The 24774-nt window shown below is 44.8% G+C and overlaps 2 protein-coding genes across 7 annotated transcripts in view; one reads left to right on the forward strand and one right to left on the reverse strand.

The window, feature by feature from the left end:
* The window catches only part of CUNH18orf63 (chromosome unknown C18orf63 homolog), a 321901-nt gene extending 319872 nt beyond the window's left edge, over positions 1-2029 (reverse strand). For 5 of the 6 annotated variants that reach the window (XM_073589993.1, XM_073589985.1, XM_073589990.1 and 2 more), the window contains exon 1: positions 1849-2029. The gene's annotated coding sequence lies outside the window, so the exon portion shown is untranslated. The remainder of the gene's footprint in view (positions 1-1848) is intronic. The other variant, XM_073589984.1, reaches the window with a different exon arrangement.
* Positions 2030-2132: 103 nt separating this feature from the next.
* CYB5A (cytochrome b5 type A) overlaps positions 2133-24774 on the forward strand; it is a 38636-nt gene continuing 15994 nt past the window's right edge. The window contains exon 1 of the mRNA XM_073589995.1: positions 2133-2373. Within this exon, the coding sequence (XP_073446096.1) occupies positions 2251-2373 (123 nt within the window). The 5' untranslated portion in view covers positions 2133-2250. The remainder of the gene's footprint in view (positions 2374-24774) is intronic.

Raw genomic sequence — 24774 nt, forward strand, 5'->3', positions numbered from 1 at the left:
GTTCATTATACTACATGTATGACTATTGGCTGTTTATTATACTATATGGAGGATCATGGGCTGTGCATTATACTACATGGATGACTACTGGCTGTGCATTATACTGTCCTGCAGTATGATGAAACTAAAATTTTACTTTTTGGGCATAAGACCATTTTTATGCTTGGAGGAAAAAGGGAGCAGCTTGGAAGGCTAAGGACACCTTCCCAACTGTGAAACAAGGGGTGGCAGCATCATGTTGTGGGGTTGTTTTGCTACAGGAGGGACTGGTGCACTTCAAAAAATAGATAGCATCATGAGAAAAGAAGATTATGTGGCAATACTGAAGCAACATCTCAAAACATCAGCCAGGAAGTTAAAGTTGGGTGGAAATGGGCCTTCCAAATGGACAATGACGGGAAGCATACTGCCAAAAAGGTTAAAGGATAAAAAAAAAGCAATGTATGTAAACTTTTGCAGTAATAAAAATGCCTTAAAACATTCTCCTATTCTGGTATTTGGCAAATAATAATTATGGTAATCTTAACTGACCTAAAACGGGAAAGGTTTATTCTGATTTCATGTCAGATATTGAGAAAAACATGCATATATGTGTCTTTTATATATTGTGTGTAAATGTCTGGTTTCAACCGTATGTCACTGACATCTTTTATCTATCTATTCTATGCATATATCTATTCTATTCTGACGGGTTACACAGCAAATTTACTGTACTCGTCTAATGAAATATTAGGTTTTCTAGATGGGTGAGTAAAAAAAAATAGGACAGCACTTGCATGGTCCATGTCCCGGCGATGTTTTTTTTCTTAAACCCATTGACGAGTTTCGTTCGATATAGGCGAGAAAAAAAAAAAAAAGAAAAAACGCAGATGACCAAGGAATGGTAGAATAACAGTAGTCCGAGTGCAATTTGATTTTTTAGCAGATAGCACTAGTCCATTTTTCATGCAGATAAGTATGAGCTTTTGAGCAAATTTCAAGCTTCATTTAGATGAGTCAACCCTCAGCAGACGCTATGTTAAAACAGCATTTTGTGGAGCAAATCTATTACAAAAACCGCTCGAAATATGTGAACACATTCAGTTTCATGATCATGCTTTTTCTTTTCAGGTTTTGAAAAGCGCTAGCTGAAAACAACAGCGTGCGGGTCACTACTGTAAGGCTACTTTCACACATCAGTTTTTTGCCGTCAGGCATGATCCGGCTTTTTTTTAGAAAAAACGGATCCGGCATAAATTTTGGAGAACTGTAGAAACGGATCCGTTTTTTTGCTGGATCCGTCTCTGTTCCTGGAGACTGGCCAATTGGATCTGAGCATGCGCAGACTTAAAAAAACCGGATCCGGCGCTTCCGGCTTTTTCGCCGGAGACAAAAAACGTTACAGTAGACGTTTTTTCAAGACGCCGGAATGAGACAAGTTGCCGGATCCGGCAAAAAACGGATGAAACGCAATGCCATCCAGCACGATCCGGCGCTAATGCAAGTCAATGGGGAAAAACCGGATCCGGCATTGCATTTTGCCGGATCCGTTTTTTCCAAAAAAAGCCGGATCGCGCCTGAAGGCAAAAAACTGATGTGTGAAAGAGGCCTAAGATGGAATCCATGCCAAATTTCTGTCTAAAAATTGGTGCAGTAAAATAAACTAAAAAAAAAAAAAAAACAACAAGCAGCATCCCCTGAAGGAGCTTTCTCTCGAACAACCCTGTCAGAGCCCAGACTATAACACCTGCTGCGATTACCCTCCGGCCACATCATGTACGTGACTTGCTTCCTTCATACAGGTGTACGTACACTACTCGTTTTTTAAAAACAATACCGTGCAGCTATTTGCTCTTGACTGAACCTTACACCGGCTCTGTACAGAAGGAATGAACTTCAGTCTGAACTCGGATGCCCCACACGGGAGGGAGAGCCGCCCTGACAGGAGACCGCTGCCTAGTAGTAGTCACGCAACACGACGATCACGATAGTACCTCACGCACACACAGCTCTGCTTCGCCACTCGCCAGATTCGCCAGCACTGAAACTTTCCCGCCTAAACGGCAACCAATTAGGAATCCACAATTATTCTTCATATCCAATAGAAGACGAGAACCTCCTCCTGCCCTGATTGGATGTTTTGCAACCTGCTTTGAACCAATGGGACGGCGCCTCAGGGTAAGGGAGGGAAGTGCTGTCTTCGATGCAGGAAGGAGCAGTGAGCAGTACAGACAGGGAGGCTGCGGTCGCTGCGTGTAGATCTCTGACATTATGGCCGACAAGAAGGACGTGAAGTACTACACCCTAGACGAGATCCAGAAACACAATCACAGCAAGAGCACCTGGATCATCCTCCATCACAAGGTGTACGATGTCACCCGCTTCCTGGAGGAGGTGAGTGGGCCGCGGGCAGCCTGTCTGTGACGGGCGGAGATGGGCTGCGGAGCTCGTCCTGTACGAGCCGGGGTATGGAGGCTCCTGTGGCGGTATCCCCCACCAGAGACGGGGCTCCTGTTATTTCACGACCGTAGACGTGGCTGATAGGCTGTAGGAGTGATCACATGGGAGCTGTCAGTAAGGAACCTGGGCATCCGAGCCAAGAAGAGGAGAGCTGGTGATGCAGTGCTGGAGGGTGAGGTTGGGGGTGCTAGTAATGGCTTGCCTGGGGGGGGTGAGGTGCGGGGGTGCTAGTGATGGCCTGCTGGGGGGGTGCTAGTGATGGCCTGCTGGGGGGGTGAGGTGTGGGGGTGCTAGTGATGGCCTGCTGGGGGGGTGCTAGTGATGGCCTGCTGGGGGGGTGAGGTGTGGGGGTGCTAGTAATGGCCTGCTGGGGGGGTGAGGTGTGGGGGTGCTAGTAATGGCCTGCTGGGGGGGTGAGGTGTGGGGGTGCTAGTAATGGCCTGCTGGGGGGGTGAGGTGTGGGGGTGCTAGTAATGGCCTGCTGGGGGGTGAGGTGTGGGGGTGCTAGTGATGGCCTGCTGGGGGGGTGAGGTGCGGGGGTGCTAGTGATGGCCTGCTGGAGGGGTGCTAGTGATGGCCTGCTGGGGGGGTGAGGTGCGGGGGTGCTAGTGATGGCCTGCTGGAGGGGTGCTAGTGATGGCCTGATGGGGGGTGAGGTGCGGGGGTGCTAGTGATGGCCTGCTGGAGGGGTGCTAGTGATGGCCTGCTGGGGGGGGTGAGGTGTGGGGGTGCTAGTGATGGCCTGCTGGGGGGGTGAGGTGTGGGGGTGCTAGTGATGGCCTGCTGGGGGGGTGAGGTGTGGGGGTGCTAGTGATGGCCTGCTGGGGGGTGAGGTGTGGGGGTGCTAGTGATGGCCTGCTGGGGGGGTGAGGTGTGGGGGTGCTAGTGATGGCCTGCTGGGGGGGTAATGGCCTGCTGGAGGGTGAGGTGTGGGGGTGCTAGTGATGGCCTGCTGGAGGGTGAGGTGTGGGGGTGCTTGTGATCCACTGCAGGGGGGTGAGGTGTGGGGGTACTAATGATCCACTGCTGGGGGGTGAGTTGTGGGAGTTCTAGTGATGGCCTGCTGGAGGGTGGGGTGCTAGTGATGGCCTGCTGGAGGGTGAAGTGTGGGGGTGCTAATGATCCACTTCTGGAGGGTGGGGTGCTAGTGATGGCCTGCTGGAGGGTGAGGTGTGGGGGTGTTAGTAATGGCCTGCTGGAGGGTGAGGTGTGGGGGTGTTAGTAATGGCCTGCTGGAGGGTGAGGTGTGGGGGTGTTAGTAATGGCCTGCGGGGGGGGTGAGGTGTGGGGGTGCTAGTAATGGCCTGCTGGGGGGGTGAGGTGTGGGGGTGCTAGTAATGGCCTGCTGGGGGGGTGAGGTGTGGGGGTGCTAGTAATGGCCTGCTGGGGGGGTGAGGTGTGGGGGTGCTAGTGATGGCCTCCTGGGGGGGTGAGGTGTGGGGGTGCTAGTGATGGCCTGCTAGGGGGGTGAGGTGTGGGGGTGTTAGTGATGGCCTGCGGGGGGGGTGAGGTGTGGGGGTGCTAGTAATGGCCTGCTGGGGGGGTGAGGTGTGGGGGTGCTAGTAATGGCCTGCTGGGGGGGTGAGGTGTGGGGGTGGTAGTGATGGCCTGCTGGGGGGGTGAGGTGTGGGGGTGCTAGTAATGGCCTGCTGGGGGGGTGAGGTGTGGGGGTGCTAGTGATGGCCTGCTGGGGGGGTGAGGTGTGGGGGTGCTAGTGATGGCCTGCTAGGGGGGTGAGGTGCGGGGGTGCTAGTGATGGCCTGCTGGGGGGGTGAGGTGCGGGGGTGCTAGTGATGGCCTGCTGGGGGGGTGAGGTGCGGGGGTGCTAGTGATGGCCTGCTGGGGGGGTGAGGTGCGGGGGTGCTAGTGATGGCCTGCTGGGGGGGTGAGGTGTGGGGGTGCTAGTAATGGCCTGCTGGGGGGGTGAGGTGTGGGGGTGCTAGTGATGGCCTGCTGGGGGGGTGAGGTGCGGGGGTGCTAGTGATGGCCTGCTGGGGGGTGAGGTGCGGGGGTGCTAGTGATGGTCTGCTGGGGGGTGAGGTGCGGGGGTGCTAGTGATGGCCTGCTGGGGGGTGAGGTGCGGGGGTGCTAGTGATGGCCTGCTGGAGGGTGAGGTGCGGGGGTGCTAGTGATGGCCTGCTGGAGGGTGAGGTGCGGGGGTGCTAGTGATGGCCTGCTGGAGGGTGAGGTGCGGGGGTGCTAGTGATGGCCTGCTGGAGGGTGAGGTGTATGGGTGCTTGTGATCCACTGCAGGGGGGTGAGGTGTGGGGGTGCTAGTGATCCCCTAGCTACAGGTTTATGGGGTGCTGATGTTGATCTACCCCCATCCCATGGCGGAAGGGGCGCTGCTGGTGATTAATCTCCCTGACCCCTTTCCGGTGTTGCTGTTCAGCCAATGTGCACTAACTTGTGCGTTGATGAAACAGTCACTGACCAGTCATTATTAGTTAATTGTTGTTCATGCAGCAGCTACTTGTGGCCAATATTATGGCCGCCTTTAGGAACCTTCCTGTCTCAGTCAGAGGCTGAGCTGATTCTGCTTTCCCACATTATTTACATTGAGAGGCCTGGGGTGATCATCCACTTAGGTACCCAAGCCACGTGCTTTAAATTCACCCACCCAGGGGTTTGGTGGCCACCTGCCAGCTTACACTGCATGGGAAATTATAGGGCCCCAAGTGATCACCTGATCTACATATGATTATTCTCCCTTTTGCAAAAGGTATAGCAAGTTACAGAAGCCGGAAGGCTTTAATGTATCCGTGTGTTAATGTTGACGCCTTGGAGGGGTGTGGGTTCTTTTTATAATAACTGTATATAAGATTGCCATAAATTATTCTTGTCACTCCACAAAGATTACAGGGTTGCCTTTGGCAACAGAACCTCATGACTTTTATTGACCGTGTGTCGTTTTTGTGTGAGAATTTGGCTTGTGTGCTGTATATTGTCTTACACCTGCCAAATATCTTACTGATAACTGTTCCAGCAAGTATCACACACGTCAATATTTCTGTTGTATAGTTGTTGGAGCAAAGTACAGGTAGCGTACATTATTTCAGGTCAGATAGCGTGGGGGGGGGAACGCAATATGGCAGCACTATTTGCATGTACCCAAAATTGAGTAATTGACTAGTTATCACTAATTAGATGGCACATTAGTGTATGTAGTGTCCATAGAAGTCTATGAATATGTTCATCATATATATTTGGAGCAATACCCTAGCACATGCATGAGTAATCATAGGGTTATGTGCACACGACACCCGAGGAGTTTGTCTTGAAGCTTCTTTTTTGGTGACAAGTTGATCAATCTTTGCAGCAGGTGTGTTGCTGACTTTTTTTTTTTTTTTTTTTACACTTGTATGTATAGTATTGTGTGAGCGGATTCCAAGTGGAAGCTGCCTGAACAAGGGTCAAGTCATTTCTTTAAACTGCTGTGTATATAAAAAAAAAAAAAAAAACGGTTAAAAGAAAGCTCGAAAGACTGAACCTATGCTCAGGTGGCTATCTTTGCTTTGCTGTGCATATGTTCATTCTTTTTAGTGTTTATACCTTATGCGGGCGAGTTCTCCCGTACTCACCTGATAGTTTTCTTGTGCACGTACACCCAAGATTGTTTACAAACTCTGTATTTGGAGAGGTGCTTTCTTGTGATACCTATTTTTCATCAGGACACGGATCTTTATAGAAATCAAACTTTTCTGTCTCCCCCAAAATTTATTTTAAATGGGCTACACAGTGTTGTATGGGGCGTAGACCCTATAAAAACTCCACTAGTGCAGTGCCTTAGAATATAACTTTTACGTCATATGTAAATGAGGAGGGATTGGTGCACCCTTGACGTAACCAAGAGATTGGTGCACCCTCATGTCCCCTCATTGTCCTTCTGATGGACAGTGCTAGCATCCCAGAGTGATAACCGGCTGAATGCCCCCGGTGCATTTGCGGCCACACGTGTTCTCCTCTCGGTCTCCTTTCTTCTGACTCCCTTTTAAAGGGTTCAGTGACCAGTGTTCCACAACTTTCTAACAGTCATCTACTCAAAAACTAAACTAGCATTAGGACCATTGCAAAACCTGTTTCCCTTTCTTCTTGCAGGACACATCCCAGACATTGAGGACCTAGGCAGCAGACCATGGCTCCTCAACATCGCTTAGGCAGGGGCTACACAGTGATGAGTTGCACAACACTAACATTGCAGTGACACATTGGATGTAATGGTTTTCTATTGTGCTGCGGTCTACGACAAACTTAGAGTTGCAAATCTTTCCAAATGTGTTGGATTTTCTGGCGCTGTTTGCAGGCCGCACACAACACCCTTGCCATAGACTTCTATGTAAGTTGCATAACACATGAGACTTGTATGTCAGCTGGGCTGCCTTACAGCAAAGTCGCAGCTCTAAAATGGTAAGTTGCGCAAATGTTTTTGTCATGTGACACCTTTTCCTGTAGCCTCGGCCTAAGGGTAAGTGCACACGTAGTTTTTAGGTTGTGCGGATTTTGGCTGTGGATTAGCCTGCGGTTTTACACCTCATAATGGATAAGGTGTGAAACCGCAGCGGAATCCGCACAAAGAATTGACATGCTGCGGATTGTATCCCGCAGCAAATCCGCGCGGAAAAATCCGCAGCATGTGCAAAGTGTTTTTCAGTTAACCATTGAAAACAATGGTACTGTACAACGCACCTAAATCTGCTGCAGAGCCTGAAAAGCTGCGGATCCGCAGCAGAATCCGCACCGTGTGCACATGGCCTTATTGTGTAAAGGCTCACTTACACTTGCATATAAATCGGACGAGTGCAATCCAATAAAATATCGATTGCGCTCGGGCCAATGTTATTCAATAAGGTTGTTGAGATCTGCGTGTATTTTTTTTTCTCCACTGTATTCTGCTTGAGAAGATAATTGCAGCATGCTGCTGTTTCACTCCGAAATCTGATGGGTGCGAGGAAAAAAAAAGTCGCATGCCATACGGCTCACCATTACAATATCCAATTTTTATGGACATATTACAATTCTGTATAACAGGAAACTGCAAATGTCCTATAAATAATGGCTGCTGGGTAAAAAAAAAAAATACTGATTGTATACTGACTGCACACTGATGACAAGTGAGAAAAATCGTCCCACTCTCCTGGATGAGAATAGAACTGATTTTAAATTTTTTTTTTTTATATTTTTTCCATTTTTATTTGCAAATGTGAGCAAACCCATAAGGACAGCAGGTGTCTTCTTGGGGTGTCAGTACCACAACCCGGACCTTAGATGTACAGGGGGGAAAAGTATGACGATGGCCTCACTTGGCAATGAAAAATCTGTTATTTCATGATTCTACAGATGTCTTGTACAGGTTCCTTAAAAGCTTTTTTTTTTTTGGCCATTCATACCAAGGTTTATTAGAGGTGAGCAAACTAGTCCTCCAGAATAAATTGCCTAATAGGTTTGCGTATTCTCTTGTATGGCCTACATCTTTGTCCAGCTTCTAACGCAGTGCACTTCATGTTAACACCTACATTTGCCAGATACTTTGGGACAGCCTTCTGCATGTGTTTCTGAAGTAACAGGACGTGAATAGAGCCTAAGGCTATGTACCCACATATGCAGACAAAAAACGGACTCCTTCCCAGGAAGAACTCGCGTTTTTTTGCGTGTTTTTTTTAATGCGTTTTTTACAGGAGCATCCTCCTGCTCATAGAATATAGTTAGAAATGCAGATTTTTCCGCGAAATTAATGAGCATGCTGCGGTTTTTTTTACCACGATGCGTTTTTTTCACGGAATAAAACGCATCAATGTGCACAAAAAGTACAGAATTCAATCAAATGAATGGGATGCTTCTTGTAAGCGCTTTTTAAGTGTTTTTGCCGGTAAAAGCGCTTAAAAAACATGAAAACCGCTTATGTGGGTACACAGCCATAGGCTGTGTTCCCACGTAGCGTTTTTTTTGTGGTTCGATGATTTTAAACGTGCAATTTTGCAGCGAAAACGCAAAAAAAGCATCCCATGCATTCCTATGTGATTCCGCACATGCTGTGCTAATGCTGCGGATTTTTCCGCGGCGGTATTGCATCGCGGAAAATTACGCAGCATGCTCATACTTTGTGCGGAATCGCGGGAAAATCAGCACCCATAGGAATGCATTGTTCTGCTTACTTTCCGCATGTGGCTGTGCCCACCATGCGAAAAGTAAGCAGGACATTTGCGGATGGTACCCACGGTGTGGAGGAGAGGAGATTTTCCTCCAGGCTCTGGGTACCATATCCCTGTAAAAAAAAATAGCATTAAAATAAAAAAAATCGTCATATTCTCACCTTCCGATGTCCCTCGTAGCGTTCAGCAGGCCTCAGCGATGCTCCCGGCAGGTCCCATTCCCAGTGATGCATTGCGACAATGACCTTTGACGGCGCGGTCTCGCGACACCGTTGCGGTCTGGCGAGACGGCGAAGTCATCAAAGGTCATTGTTGCAATGCATCACTGGGAACGGAATCTGCCGGGAGCATCGCGATGATCGGGAACGCTGAGCAGGACGTCGGAAGGTGAGAAAAACACTTTTTTTTTTATTTTTAACATTAGATCTTTTTACTACTGATGCTGCATAGGCAGCCTCAATAGTAAAAAGTTGGTCACACTATGTTTGACGAGTGTGACCAACCTGTCAATCAGTTTTCCAAGTGATGCTACAGATCGCTTGGGAACACGCTAGCATTCTGCAAGCTAATTACGCTTTCAAATCGCTAGTTTTTCCGCGGGAATTAAAATGCGGTTATCTCGCATATCTCACGCGGAATGGAATTACGGAATTTCCACGGGAATTCCGCAACGTGTGCACATAGCCTTAAAGTTTTCACCTTTTTTATTTTTTTTACACCTCGTGTATGTGTGTGTATTTTATAATGTTATATACTGTATGTACAGTATGTATTTGATACCATCCACCATAATCTGACTTTCATCGTTATTCCTTCAGTACATGGCTGTATATCTGCTGATTAGATAATAAAGCTACTTGTACTTTGTGCACCAAAGCTTTTATGGTGAAACATAAAGCAGTTTCTGGTCATTTCTCTCCCCACCTCCTGAAAGGGCATATAAGTTCTGGCAAAAAAATGCTTTTCTGTTGTGATTTTGATCGGGGTTCAATGTTCACCTGAGTTCATCAGAGTATAATTTCAAAGTTTAATCTGATTTGACCATGACTTGAATCAGTTTACGGGGAGTAAACATTGCATTCTGTACAAAGGTGATCTTGGCTTGCTCATCGTGGTTAGTCATAGGCGAGGCTAGGTTCTCTCTGCTGGATTATGGCTAGATTCCTCAGGTTACTTGCTCCTGTTTTATAAAGACAGAAACTTGCTGTGTGACAAGGTTTTTATGGTGAAACTATGAAATGAAAATGTTGGGGTCTCATAGCGAAAACGATCTTGTAATCTTATTCCACTCAGTGCCTGAGTTATAGCCTTATTCACCTATCTGTGTTTTATGTAAGTGTTCTACCCATTCTTCACTGATGGTTAGGGTACATACCCCTAATTGTCTGAACATTTTCTTAATACCTGTTGTCCAATTTTCATCCAATTTGTTAATCAAAATAGTTCATTCAATTAAATTCCATGGAAATAAATGGGACGGCACGACCTGTAGCATTACTCCCTAGTGATGCCTGTTTTTGTCTTTTTTTTGTTACTGCCTAATGAATAGGAAAAGCCTGCGAGCTCTTTGTTTAATGTCCCCCTCCCTGAGAAAAACAGGCACACTAACCAAAAAAAAGTTATGAAAATCCACTAAACATCAATAAAAATAGCGGCCTAAAGACAAGTGCTTACTCATTTGCTTATAGTGCTGGTGAAGCTAAAGTCCCAAATTCCCACTCCGACTTGGTTGCTTGCGAAAGTTCTCTTCTGGAATTTAATTTTTTTTTTTTTTTTTTTTTTTTTTATGGTTTGCATTAGTCCATGTAAAGAACATGCCAACAACTCTACAACTGTGAACATTTGGTTTCATTTTATTGTGAAGCAAACAACAAATGGGGCAAAATGAATAATATTCAGTACTTTTGTAGATCCTCGTTTTGCGTCAACTACAACTGCAAGTTGCTTTGGATAAGTCTTTGAGCTTTCCACATCTTTGCAAAAATCCCAGTGTCCATTTCTCAAGGCAAAACTGCTCAAGTGCCTTCAAGTTAGATGGTTTCCTCTGGTGAACAGCAATCTTCAAGTCTGGCTCCATATTCTCAATTGGATTAAGGTCTGGACTTTGACTAGGCCACTCCAAAACATTTACACATTTCTCATTAAACCACTTGAGTATTGCTTTAACAGTATGCTTTGGGTCATTGTCTTGTTGGAAGGTGAACCTCCATCCCAGTCTCAAATCACTGAACAACTGAAACAGGTTTTGCTCAAGGTTATCCCAATATTTTGCGCCATCCATCTTCCCTTCAGCTCAGACCATTTTTCTTGTCCCTGCTGCTGAAAAAAATCTCCAGAGCTTGATTCTGCCACCACTATGGTTCACTGTGGGGATGGTGTTCTTGGGGTAATGAATTATGTTGGTTTGGCATCAGAGATGTCTTTTACCTCGGTGGCCAAAAAGTTCAATTTTGGTTTCCTGACCACAGCACCTTCCTCCATACATTTGGGGAGTTTCCCACATGTATTTTGTGAAACTCAAAACGAGTCTTACAATTTTTGTGTGTAAGTAAAGGCTTTATTCTGGCAACGCTTTCATAAAGGCAACCTCTATGGAGTGTATAACTTACTGACTTACTGTGGTCGTATGGACACATACTTTAGTCTCTGCTTGTGAGCCCTGCAGCTCCTTCAGGGTTACCTTTTGGTCTCTGTGCTGCCTCTCTGATTATTGCTTTTCTTGCCTGGGCTGAGCATTTTTGTGGGTGGCCCTCTTTCTTGATTGATTTAACGTGGTACCATATTTTTCCATTTGATGGTGCTTCGGGGATATCAGAGATTGGGATATTTTTTTTTATAACCGAACCCTGACTTGTACTTCTCAACAACTTTCTCCCTGACTTGTTTTTAGATCTCCTTGTTTTTTTGTTTTGGTGTTGTTTGGTTAGTGGTGCCTCTTGCTTAATTAATGGTGTTGAAGCCTCGGTAGCCTTTGAGAAAAGGTGTGTATATACTGACAGACCATGTGACAGATTCCACACAGATGGACTTCCTTTCACTAAGCATGTGACTTATGGAGGTAATTGCTTGCACCAGAAATTTTTAGGAGATTCATAGCAAAATGGGTGAATTCATATGCACCTGCCATTAGTTCTTTGATCCCATAAATTTAATTTTCGCCTACAATTTTTGCACTTCACCAACTTATACTATTTTAGTGCTGATGCATCACACACAAATCGGATTAGAAAAAATATTTCCACACCGGTTGTAATGTAACAAAATGGGTAAAAAGCCAAGAGGGGTGAATGCTTTTGCAAGCTACTGTAGGTCTCTACTGACATTTGTGTTGTAGAATAGACTCTGTGCTTCCTTAGTCAGGTAAATATGTAGTGATCCTCTGCTCACTGCTGAGCATTTGATAATAGTAGCCTTCTCCTTTTAAAGCAACTGTAACGGCATTGCAATAATGCCTGTCTAGGATATTTTTACAAACAAAATCTGCATAATTTTACATACTGAACTTTTCCTGCGCGACACTGAAGTTCCCATGTGGTGGAAGAGTGGACAAGTCCAGCAGTGTAGCCCTCCTTACATGGCGATTCTCGCGGTCTCCATGCTGTTTGCAGCGCCGGTGTTCCTGGTGCTTAGAAGTGGTACTGGTCCCAGGCCTATATAGTATATATGAGGCTCTATATTATGTTCCACAGCTTTTGTCCATTTATTCTTTGTTTGGACAAAGGAGTCCTGGGACGTCTCAGAATTCTGAATATGATCAGTATACGATAATTTTACAAAAAATACCCCTGCAAAACTGCCCAACAGCAACAGGTGCAAGCTGCTGTGACTGCAATACTTTACGAGCAAACCATAATCTTGACACTTTTTTTGTTCTTGCCCAGGGTTTGTCCATACATTTGTTTCAGATAGACTTGTGATGAGGAATATTCTTCATATACAACTGTGCTCGTGCCACATAACGTCCATGCGTTCTGTCCCTTGGAAAAAGTTGCCATGTATACATTTAGAGTTTTTGAATATCAGAAACATGAAGAGAAAAACCAAATCTATTGGCGACAGAAGTGAAACCTCTATGTCAAACTGAAAATTGATGATATGTGAGGCATTGTTTTTATTGGGGGCTCCATCGGATTTGTGACATTGGTGGTAGAGGAGTGCAGTTTGCATGGCTATTCTCATCAAAAGGATGGACACCAAAAGGAGATTCTAAGATCTGGACAAACCCCTGCTATCCTGTGGGAAAATGTTAAATGCCTTTGATGGCATAGTACATCATCCTTTTTCCTCTCAAGTAATCAGGTGATATGCTGTTGAAAGCTTGATGTTCTATCAACAGAATGATCATATTAAAGAAGCCCTTCCACCAAATTTTTTTATCCTCTATTGCAGTCGTCATATTATATAGCACTGTGTACTTACAATTGCTTTAACAATTGCTCTGTGCACATGTAGTACAGTCAGCCTGTCTAAAGAGGCCAGATTGCATGTAACTTAATGGTGATCCTTTAACCGCCATGGTTGGCCTGTCTATATGTGGCCTACTTATTAAAAGGAACCTGTCACCAGGTTTGGCCAATATAAGATGTCTCTACTGCCTTTCAGGGCTTATCTACAGCATCCTATAATGCCCTGTTGAGGACAGAGCAAAGCACTGCAGTGCGCAGGTGCCGGAAAAGGTCAGAGACCAAGCGCCTGTGCACTGCAGTACTTTGCTCTGCCCTAAACAGGACAGATCAGTACGCCTGCGCAGGTTTACAATGACCTCAATTTTCTATTTATGGAAGCATTATTATAAGATCAAACTCCTTAATATGATGTATACCTTGGTGTTATAATTTGAGTATTACAACTACGTACTACTCCTCAAGAAATCCTAAAAGAAGTATTTTTATCCTAATTTAAAGTGTTGTGGAGAGTCGGTCTGACAAGACTTCTGCGCGACTGGAAGAAGTTAGTATTGTCAGCTGCCAGGAGAAGGACACTGGTTCTGTCAAGTAACCTATCACAGTACCACCAAGGGGACCACATGGAAGCAATAGACAAGCTTTTATAAACTTTAAACAGGGAAGGAAGTAAAACGTGTCAAATATGGAGTAGTTTTTTTCCCATTTGTGATGTGATATCTAGTCCCATATTGTTTTGGTGTAAATGATGGTTGCTGCTCCAAGGAACATCTGTAATGGTATTTACAGATTTTAAAGTGTATTTTTGTTTTATAGGTTCCAAATTGTGTTGTTCAATATCATAATATTTATATGGAGAAGAGTTTAATTTTTTCTGATACAAGGCTCCAAGTCTTTTGTGTATTATTGATAGCCATCAAAGTAAAAGAGAAAGTTTGGTCTTTTAGCTTCCTCTAAGGCCTCTTTCACACTTCATTTTTTTGTGTCGGTTAAAATCCGCCAAAAAGGATCCGTTTAGTGACGGATCTGCTTAAAGAAGAATTTTAAAGGAACCGCTGGCCGAGAGAGAGATTTTTTTTTTTTCCTCCGCCAGAAAGGATTTCAGGGTTAATTTTCTCCCTGACTTCCTTTCTCCGGGCATGCGCAATTGAAAATGCGGATCCAACAACAACAAAAAACGTTGTATGGTCTGTCCAAGCATGCCGGCGGACGAAAAAAATTTGGCGGATCCTCAAAAAAACGGATCCAACGGATGGCCATCCGTCAAGATCCGCCAGTAATGCAACTCAATGGGGAAGAAAACGGATCCGCAAAAAAATGGCGGATCCGTTTTTTTCAAAACCTGGCGGATTTTGACTGATGGTCAAAAACGGAAGTGTGAAAGAGGCCTAAGGGGGCAATAGGATTTAAACATATTACGGTACACACTTACTTTCACATAGTATAAATAAGATTGTCTGTTTGTGGTCAGACCATGTACAAACACAATACCTATATCCCATATAAATGTTCACCCCTTGTTAGTTTTGAATTCCAGATACTCTTATATCTTTCACAAATAGTCAGTCGTGTCCTGAATTGTACTTCAGTACAACGTTCAATGTCTACTGCGGCTAAAGGAGAACACAACCTCTGCCTGACTGCTGAAGAGTGGTCTCATGTCACTGTCATACTCAAGGCCAGTCTTTGCATTTTAGCTTCAAGGGTAAAACCATATAGGCTATAATATACTGTACACAGCTGTTATTCTCGCCTCATGCTTAAAAGATTTGAATCGTTTAGTTCAATAACTGGCACCAACAAAGGCACCAACTATTAACACAACTAACAAGTGCAGGAACTGAAGAGTAACTTAAAAATTACACATTTTATTCACAACTATTAAGATATACAAAAATACCTTTTGTGAGCCAAGGACAAAAACAAATCAAGCAAGGCAAATAGTACTACTATGTGTATAAACCATGCTGCATTCAAAGATGAAATCAACTACGGTAATTCAGCATATGTTGGTCAACATTGAAGCACCATGAATAGAGAGAAGACCAAAAAATACTAAAAGAAAAATAATTCCATGTAGTGAGTAAAAAAAAAAAAAAAAGAGCACAAGGAAATCGACAAATTGCATAAAAATCAAGATACTAATGTCTAAGTACTCTGCTCAAAAATAAAGGGAACACTTAAACAACAGAATATAACTCCAAGTAAATCAAGCTTCTTTGAAATCAAACTGTCCACTTAGGAAGCAACACTGCTTGACAATCAATTTCACATACTGTTGTGCAAATGGAATAGACAACAGATGGAAATGATTGGCAATTATCAAGACACACTCAATAAAGGAGTGGTTCTGCAGGTGGGGACCACAGACCACATCTCGGTACCAATGCTTTCTGGCTGATCTTTTGGTCAATTTGAATGTTGGTGTCATAGTCCATGCTGGATCAGGACTGATAAAAAGCACAGGTAACCCTTTTTTTTTTCTTAAGCTGTGCTTAAGTTTGGTTTTTGCCCCCCGGTGGCCATTAGGATTATTGCACTGTGGTGTCGTTTGTTCTAAGTTTGCCCCCGGTGGTGGTGAGCGACATTGCACTCTAGTTTCTTTAGTTAAGTGCACATGATTATAATACAGGTGTGATTGCTGGCTCTGCTATAAAAGAGTCACAGGTGTTGCAATCAGTGTTGGTGATAGTGTTCATTTCAACCTTCCTTGGTGGAGGAAGGAGCTGGAGAGCGTTCCTTGCAGCACTGTCTTAGCCCTGGTGTGAAAGGTCATAGGGGATTTCCTTGTAGCTCTGACAGAGCTTGGTGGCAGTGATTCAGGAGAAGAGCTGCATGTTGGTGGTGGACTCTGTTGCCAGGAGCAAGTGCAACAGAGTAAAGCTAAGTGGTGTTTCTCTGTTTGTGTACAGCGGTGGGGCCAGTGCCGGCGCCACCCAGCTCCCTAGCAAAGGATAGGTGTAGGGTGTGCTAGGGCGACAGGTTCCTGATCGGCGCCCAGTGCGGAACCGGCATGGGGAGTGTTAGGAGCGTTAGGGACACTGACTCAGGGGAGTGCAGGAGGTCTCCACGTCCCCTTTCCCTATCGCAGGGCCCACCATTGTAACTGTTTCCCTACCCCTTGTCTTGTCGTTTTGGTTACCGGCCTGCGAGCCGTGTCACACAGGACAGTATCACGTGCCGCGTCCTGTTTTAGTTACCGGCCTGATGGTCGCGTTCACACAGGACGGGTCCACGTGACAGTTGTGCTTTCACACTCGTGAAAGCACAAGTGTGAAACGGACTCTACAACCCACACAAGTGGCTCAGGTAGTGCAGCTCATCCAGGATGGCACATCAATGCGAGTTGTGGCAAGAAGGTTTGCTGTGTCTGTCAGCATAGTGTCCAGAGGCTGGAGGCGCTACCAGGAGACAGGCCAGTACACCAGGAGACTTGGAGGGGGTCGTAGGAGGGCAACAACCCAGCAGCAGGACCGCTACATCAGCCTTTGTGCAAGGAGGAACAGGACGAGCACTGCCAGAGCCCTTAAAAATGACCTCCAGCAGGCCACAAATTTTCATGTGTCTGCACAAACAGACCAACTCCATGAGGATGGTCTGAGTGCATGACGTCCACAGATGGGTTTGTGCTCACAGCCGAACACCATGCAGGACGCTTGGCATTTAACACAGAACACCAGGATTGGCAAATTCGCCACTGGCGACCTGTGCTCTTCACAGATGAAAGCAGGTTCACACTGAGCACATGTGACAGTCTGGAGACGCCATGGAGAGCGATCTGCTGCCTGCAACATCCTTCAGCATGACCGATTTGGCAGTAGGTCAGTAATGGTGTGGTGTTGCATTTCTTTAGAGGGCCACACAGCCCTCCGTGTGCTCGCCAGAGGTAATTTATATTAGCAACGGTACAGAGCCGCATCCTAAATATATTATATATCATTACTCATAGGTGTCACTCTGTTTGGAAAAAATAGAATCAATCGCTGATGTATACACCAAGAATTGTGGAAACCACAGTAAAAATTGCGACCATAGATCCATTATAATAAAAAAATTACTTCTCTTTATTGAATTATAAATAGGACAGGACAAAAAATGGGGAACTGTGCAAGGAACAAACAAAAAGTGCAATAGTATAAGTGCTCATACAAGCAGAACCCGCCCCAATCAGCCTGAACCATCATATACCAAGATAGATGCATAAATTTCCTGTGTTAATGTTCCATATGAGGAGCATTATATATCTTGCATAAAGAGGGAAACACTGCCCATCAACTATCACACAGGATAATTCTGTGCACTATCACAAAAAAAGGTAACTAGAGGGGTTAACAAATAAACAATACTACCCTCGGGCCATATAAACCATGTCTTACATCTATGGAAAGACGGAGGATGGTGCAGCAAACATTGCCCGAATTGCACCGGCAGGCAATTACCCGCCCTAAGAAAATAAGGACCCAAACCGTTACCTTAATGAGGCTCAAGGATGACCGGGCGGACCGCTCGTACCCCTGGGGGTACGAGCGGTCCGCCCGGTCATCCTTGAGCCTCATTAAGGTAACGGTTTGGGTCCTTATTTTCTTAGGGCGGGTAATTGCCTGCCGGTGCAATTCGGGCAATGTTTGCTGCACCATCCTCCGTCTTTCCATAGATGTAAGACATGGTTTATATGGCCCGAGGGTAGTATTGTTTATTTGTTAACCCCTCTAGTTACCTTTTTTTGTGATAGTGCACAGAATTATCCTGTGTGATAGTTGATGGGCAGTGTTTCCCTCTTTATGCAAGATATATAATGCTCCTCATATGGAACATTAACACAGGAAATTTATGCATCTATCTTGGTATATGATGGTTCAGGCTGATTGGGGCGGGTTCTGCTTGTATGAGCACTTATACTATTGCACTTTTTGTTTGTTCCTTGCACAGTTCCCCATTTTTTGTCCTGTCCTATTTATAATTCAATAAAGAGAAGTAATTTTTTTATTATAATGGATCTATGGTCGCAATTTTTACTGTGGTTTCCACAATTCTTGCTCGCCAGAGGTAGCCTGACTGCCATTAGGTACCGAGATGAGCTCCTCAGACCCCTTGTGAGACCACATGACAACATCCTCCGACTCATGAGGAGCATGCCCAGGTGTCGTAGGAAGGTCAAACAGGCACGTGGAAGCCACACACACTACTGAGCATCATTTCCTAGTCTTGAGGCATTTCCACTGAAGTTGGATCAGCCTGTAATTTGATTTTCCACTTTGATTTTGAGTATCCTTCCAAATCCAGACCTCCATGTGATATTAATTTTGATTTACATTGATCATTTTTATGTTTTCTTGTTCTCAACGCATGCCACTATGTAATGAATAAAGATTTGCAGCTACGATATTTCATTCAGTAATATCTACGATGTGGTAGGATGAGCAGTGTATAAATGGAGGCTCGTCCACCAAACCTGATGAGCGTTTCACACACCGCTTTGCCAGGACTGTATCTGTTTTTAAATGAAACCATGTTGTCTTTAATATTTGTAAGCAAAATTTGATATTTATATAATACTTTTTCCTTTCCGACACTTTACTATTTGTTGGTATGTACAATGACTGTCACAGTAATGTTGTGCCCTCAATAGATTTGGATGGTTCATCAGGAGTTATACCCCAAGTGTGTATGACAATGTGGGCATGAAGCCTAAAACCAATCAGGAACTGCTGCAGGTTTGACACTGCATATTTATGCAGCGTTAAATCCGCAGCGACCAGCTGTGACAGCATAGTGGATAGGATTTCTAGAAATCTCATGTCCACTATGCGTGCATAATCGCCTGCGTACACTGACATAGGCACGTCTATCAAGACCGCATCATGTCCCTTTCTCTTGTCTCCGCTAGAGAAATTGCATCCATAGAAATGTATTGGATGCAGTAAATCTGCATGGTTCAGTGAACACATGCGGATTTACCTGCATTCAATAGAAGGCAGCATTTTGGATGCATCCGGATCATGGGCACCCAGCCTTGAGGTATTCTTACTCTTAGCTCAGAGCCTATAACCAACACTATCGTCACTAATAAAATGTCTAAATATATGTAACTAGCTGAAGAGCCCGGCGCTGCCCGGGCATAGTAACTAACTGTGGTTAGTTATAGCAAATTATAATTATCCTCCATCCCATAGTCCCGTGCCCATATACCCATCATACATATCCACAATCCCATAGGCCTGTGCACATATACCCATCATACATATCCTCCATCCCATAGTCAAGTGCCCATATACCCATCACACATCCTCCGTCCCATGCCCATATACCCATCACACATCCTCCATCCCATAGTCCCATGCCCATCATACATATTCGCCATCCCATAGTCCCATACCCATCATACATATCCGCCATCCCATAGTCGAGTGCCCATATACCCATCACACATCCTTCATCTCAGTCCCGTGCCCATATACCCATCATACATATCCTCCATCCCATAGTCCAGTGCCCATATACCCATCACACATCCTCCATCCCATAGTCAACCATTATGACATCATAATGAGCAGCGGGGCTTGCAACCTATGATGACATCAGCGTCGCCATGGCAACCATTATGACATCATAATGAGGGGCGGGATACACACTTTTTCCCCATTATGTAGATAGGGGCAAAATTGTTTGGAGAATTGGAACGTGCGGGGTTAAAATTTCACCTCACAACATAGCCTAGGACACTCTGGGTCCAGACGTGTGACTGCCAAATTTTGTGGCTGTAGCTGCGACGGTGCGGATGCCTATCCCGGACACACACACACCCACATTGAGCTTTATATATTAGATTAAAAAAGATAAGAAATGGTGACCAAGCTATCTAATAATTGAGCATGCACTCCTTGCAAGTTATTGCCAGTCTGCTTCAAAAAAAATTCTTTTAGCAGTATGTTACTGCAACCCTACATCCCAAGGCAGATTTGGTCACATCCTGGGAGTATGTCGTTACACCACTGGGCATGCCAGTAATAATAATAATAAATTTTATTTTTATAGCGCCGACATATTCCGCAGCACTTTACATTTCAGAGGGGATTTGTACGGACAATAGACATTACAGCATAACAATCAAAAACAGTAGATTATAACAAATACCAAGAGGAAAGAGGGCCCTGCTCGCAAGCTTACAATCTATGAGGAAAGAGGTAGACACGAAAGGTGGGTGGTAACAGTTGCCCTGATTGTATGGACCAGCCATAATGTTAAGTGTGTAACAGTACGGACACAGAGGGCTAATGGATGCATAAAGCATGTGGGAACATGATGCGGGGAACCTGGTTATGGTAAAACTTTTGGCTGTGCCACACAGGGATAGATTAGGTTAATATGTTGAGGCGATAGGCCAGTCTGAATAAATGCGTTTTCAGGGCACGCATAAAATTTTGGGGATTGGGGACTAATCGTATTGACCTGGGAAGTACATTCCAAAGAATTGGCGCGGCACGTGTAAAGTCTTGGAGACGGGAGTGGGACGTTCTGACTATTGAGGATGCTAACCTCAGGTCATCAGCAGAACGGAGGGCGCGGGTAGGGTGGTATACTGAAACAAGGGAGGAGATGTAGGGTGGTGCTGAGCCATGGAGGACTTTGTGGGTGAAGGTAATAAGTTTATACTGAATTCTGGAGTGGATGGGTAGCCAGTGTAATGACTGGCACAAGGTAGAGGCATCGGTGTAACGATTGGTGAGGAATATGATCCTGGCTGCAGCATTCAAGACAGATTGGAGAGGGGAGAGTTTGGTAAGAGGGAGACCGAATAGAAGAGAGTTACAATAGTCCAGACGAGAATGAATAAGAGAAACAGTAAGAGTTTTTGCAGAGTCAAAAGTAAGAAAAGGTCGAATTCTAGAAATGTTTTTGAGGTGCAGATGACAAGAGCAAGCCACTGATCGAATGTGGGGGGCAAAGGAAAGCTCGGAATCAAGTATGACCCCAAGACAGTGGGCCTGTTGCTGGGGAGTAATAGTGGAACCACACACAGAAATAGCAATGTCGGGTATAGGTACATTAGTAGAGGGAGGAAACACCAGGAGTTCAGTCTTTGACAGGTTCAGTTTCAGATATAGTGAGGACATGATCTTAGACTCAGCGTTTAGACAATCGCCGGTGTTTTCTAGAAAGGCTGGCGTGATGTCAGGAGAAGAAGCGTAAAATTGGGTGTCATCAGCATAGAGATGGTACTGGAAACCAAATCTACTGATTGTTTGACCAATAGGGGCAGTGTACAAGGAGAAGAGGAGGGGGCCTAGAACCGATCCCTGGGGATCCCCAATAGTAAGGGGAAGGTGAGAGGAGGAGGAACCGGCAAAAGATACAGTAAAGGAGCGGTCGGAGAGATAGGAGGAGAACCAGGAGAGAACGGTGTCCTTGAGGCCAATGGAGCGGAGCATAGTGAGGAGGAGCTGATGATCCACAGTGTCGAATGCTGCAGAGAGATCCAAGAGAATTAGCATGGAGTAATAACCATTTGATTTAGCTGTTAGCAGATCATTAGAGACTTTGGTGAGGGCAGTTTCAGTGGAGTGTAAAGAGCGGAAACCGGATTGGAGAGGGTCGAGAACAGTTTTCTGAGAGATAGCGGATAAGACGGTAGTGGACCAGACGTTCCAGGAGTTTAGAGATGAAGGGAAGATTAGAGACAGGTCTATAGTTAGCGGCACAGTTTTGGTCGAGGGATGGTTTTTTAAGTAGTGGATGTATGATGGCATGCTTAAATGAGGAGGGAAAAATACCAGAAGAGAGAGAGAGTTTAAATATTTTAGTTAGGTGAGGGGTGACAGCAGGGGACAGGGACTGGAGGAGATGTGACGGAAATGGGTCACTGGTGCAAGTAGTTGGGCGAGAAGATGCAAGGAGCCTGCTTACTTCTTCTTCTGTGACTGGTTCAAAATCAGAGTGAGCTAGATGCAGTGGGGATGGGAGGACAGTGCATGGTATGAGGTGATTGGGAGATAATTTCCTGTCGAATCTGGTCAATTTTTTCTTTGAAGTAATTAGCTAGATCGTCAGCTCGGAGCTCCGTGGTTGGGGCCTGTACTCTTGGATTGAGTAGAGAATGAAAAGTGTCAAAGAGACGTTTCGGGTTATTGGACAGTGAGGTTATGAGGGTGTTGAAATAGATTTGTTTGGAGAGGTGAAGGGCAGTGTTGTATGTTCTAAGCATGTATCTTTTGGGGTTCAAGGTACTAGATTTTTAGATGGGATGTTGATCCTGGGAGCTAATCTGCTGGTGGCTATATTTGTAGCCATGAATACATTTTTCCACTGATATGGGGCAATTGGTAACTGCCTTATGAGGGATTTTTTTTTCTTACTCTGGATCAACATTTTGGGTTCTAAGTTGAACATGTCTTCTCAACCTGGAAATGGAGTCTGGCAACTTGGAAAACTTGTCATCAATTGCATCAAATTAGTTTTTCGGGGTTTTCCCGTACTTTACAACTTTGCATAACCCAAAGTGAGGAATTAAAAGAAAAAAAAATTGCCTCTCGGAAAGTGGCACTGCTTCTTGCCCACTGGTGATCAAACATGAGCATTGTGACATGAAGCCAGCAACCATTAAGCGGTCGCTGATATGCGCAGCCTTCACATTGTCTTACTAAAACAAAAGAAACAAATGGAATTACCAAATACTAGTGTGAACACCCCCCGAAGCCCACCATACATTTTAGGTAGATCACCATAGTTCGGCTGTCAGCTTTGAGCCTTTGTGTTCCCTGACAGCTGCCACCAGACCTGTAGGAAAGCCAAAGCATCAGCAGTACGAAAGCTGTCATTCCTCATGCCGGATCCTGCGCGTTTTAGATGGCTATAATGTGTGAGAGTGTCTTAAGACTATGATCACATCTGATAGATACGGCTCTTTTAGAACCCAGAGTCTGATGGCATGCAAGTGATTAATGTAAGCAAATTGCTTTTAACTGTTTTAAAGTTTCTAAATTCTGCATAGGCTTGGCTTTTCTGTACTCGCGAAACCTTTGCTCTGTGACGCACTTATCTCTGCAGTTCAAGGGTGAAGCCGAGCACTTGGACATGGTTGTGACTCTTGCCTAATCCACCTTGTATATTCAGTTATTTATTTTCTTTCTTGGCTTACATTTTTGCTTAGTCATGTTGCCTGGCCACGGAGCACGTAGAATCTGTAGTGCAGTCTACAGGGTAGATATGGTCTCAGCAATTTTTTTTTTTTTTTTTTTTTAAATGGGAATGTCGTAGAAGATAATGGTCTCTTGTGTGCATTGATAAGAATATATTCAATATTGAAGTTTTCACCCTGAGTACATCTGATCCTGGGCTGCTAGTTTCCACCCTTCTTTGTGGTTATAACCTTCATACAGCACAGATTTTATTACAGGATTACCTCTTGGATTGTTTTGCAATCACTACAGCTCTTTATGCCAGTATATAGTTAATCTGGATTTACAGAAGTTCTTGAGTTCCCTATTCATTATTCCTATTTATTTTTTTGTACAAACTTTGATACGATTAGTCCATATTCTTTTTAGTTTGCTTGGTCATACCTAAAGTTTTACAAATACCCACTGCAAAAAATCCCTTATCCACTTCTTTGAGTTAGCTGCTCACTTATGCAGAAACAATGACAAATTGTGAGGGCGCAACCTGAGTGACCACCAGTATCTTTCCCTAGGCAACATTCCCACCATGAGCTTTTGGGGAGTTTGTGATGTTGCAGAATCCGCACAGAATACTCGGTGTACCCAAAAGAGAAATTGACCTGCTGTAGATTTGAAAAATGCACCACAGGTCCGTTTACGCAGAGTAAAAAAAACCTGAGCCTGAGATTGCAATAAATCTCATCTAGAAAAAAGAAATGGATCCAGAATCTCTGTAAAAATGCCAGGCTTTATTTAACATGCACACGCATGAAGCCTGTCACTCCCTCCTCCCATCAGCGCCCATGTCACATGACCGCGGGTTCACGATAGGTTGGCATGACAACCCAGGGTCAGGAGAAGACCCCTGTGGTTGTCATTGCTGGATCACTATGAGCGCCACCTGGTGGTCGGCACTCACAGCAAGTGAGTATTTCTGCTACATAGAGCAGGGCTACATCCCTGTTCTATGTAGCAGAGGCGATAAGACAGCTTCAAGTCTCCCATGGAGACTATTGAAGCAAGTGAAAAAATATAAAACTTTTTAAAAATATACCGTAAGTTCAAAAATAAAGCAAAAAAAAAGCAAATATACACGTATTTGGTATCGCCAGGTTCAGAATCACCCAATCTATCAATATATAGGAAGAATTAATCCAGTTGGTAAACGGCGTAGCGAGAAATAAATTGAAATGCCAGAATTACGTTTTTTTTGTCGCTGCAACATTGCAATAAAATGCAATAACGGGCGATCAAAAGAACGTATCTGCACCAAAATGGTATCCGTAAATAACGACAGATCGGCATGCAAAAAATAAGCCCTCACCCAGCCCCAGATCCCGAAAAATGGAGACGCTACAGGTGTCGGAAAATGGTAACTTGTCCTGCATATTAAGTGTACGAAAGTAAAAATTAAGAAAAATGGGGGAGTTGGAGGGCCCAATGGCTCTCCACTCAGTACTGTTAGCATCAGTATTTAGCTTGGGATGTCATGTCAGTGCTGACGTTCCTGGTCCTTTTTGTCTGCCCTTATTCACACACAGAGGTCAACTTTGACACATGGTAAGGTTTTAATATTAGACAGTGTAGGACCGTCCCGACCAGGGTCACCTTGTCGCGCTGAAATGTCTT

Source organism: Dendrobates tinctorius, unplaced genomic scaffold, assembly GCF_039654945.1.
Source record: "Dendrobates tinctorius isolate UK_male_01 unplaced genomic scaffold, ASM3965494v1 ptg000115l, whole genome shotgun sequence".
Taxonomy (NCBI): Eukaryota; Metazoa; Chordata; class Amphibia; order Anura; family Dendrobatidae; genus Dendrobates; species Dendrobates tinctorius.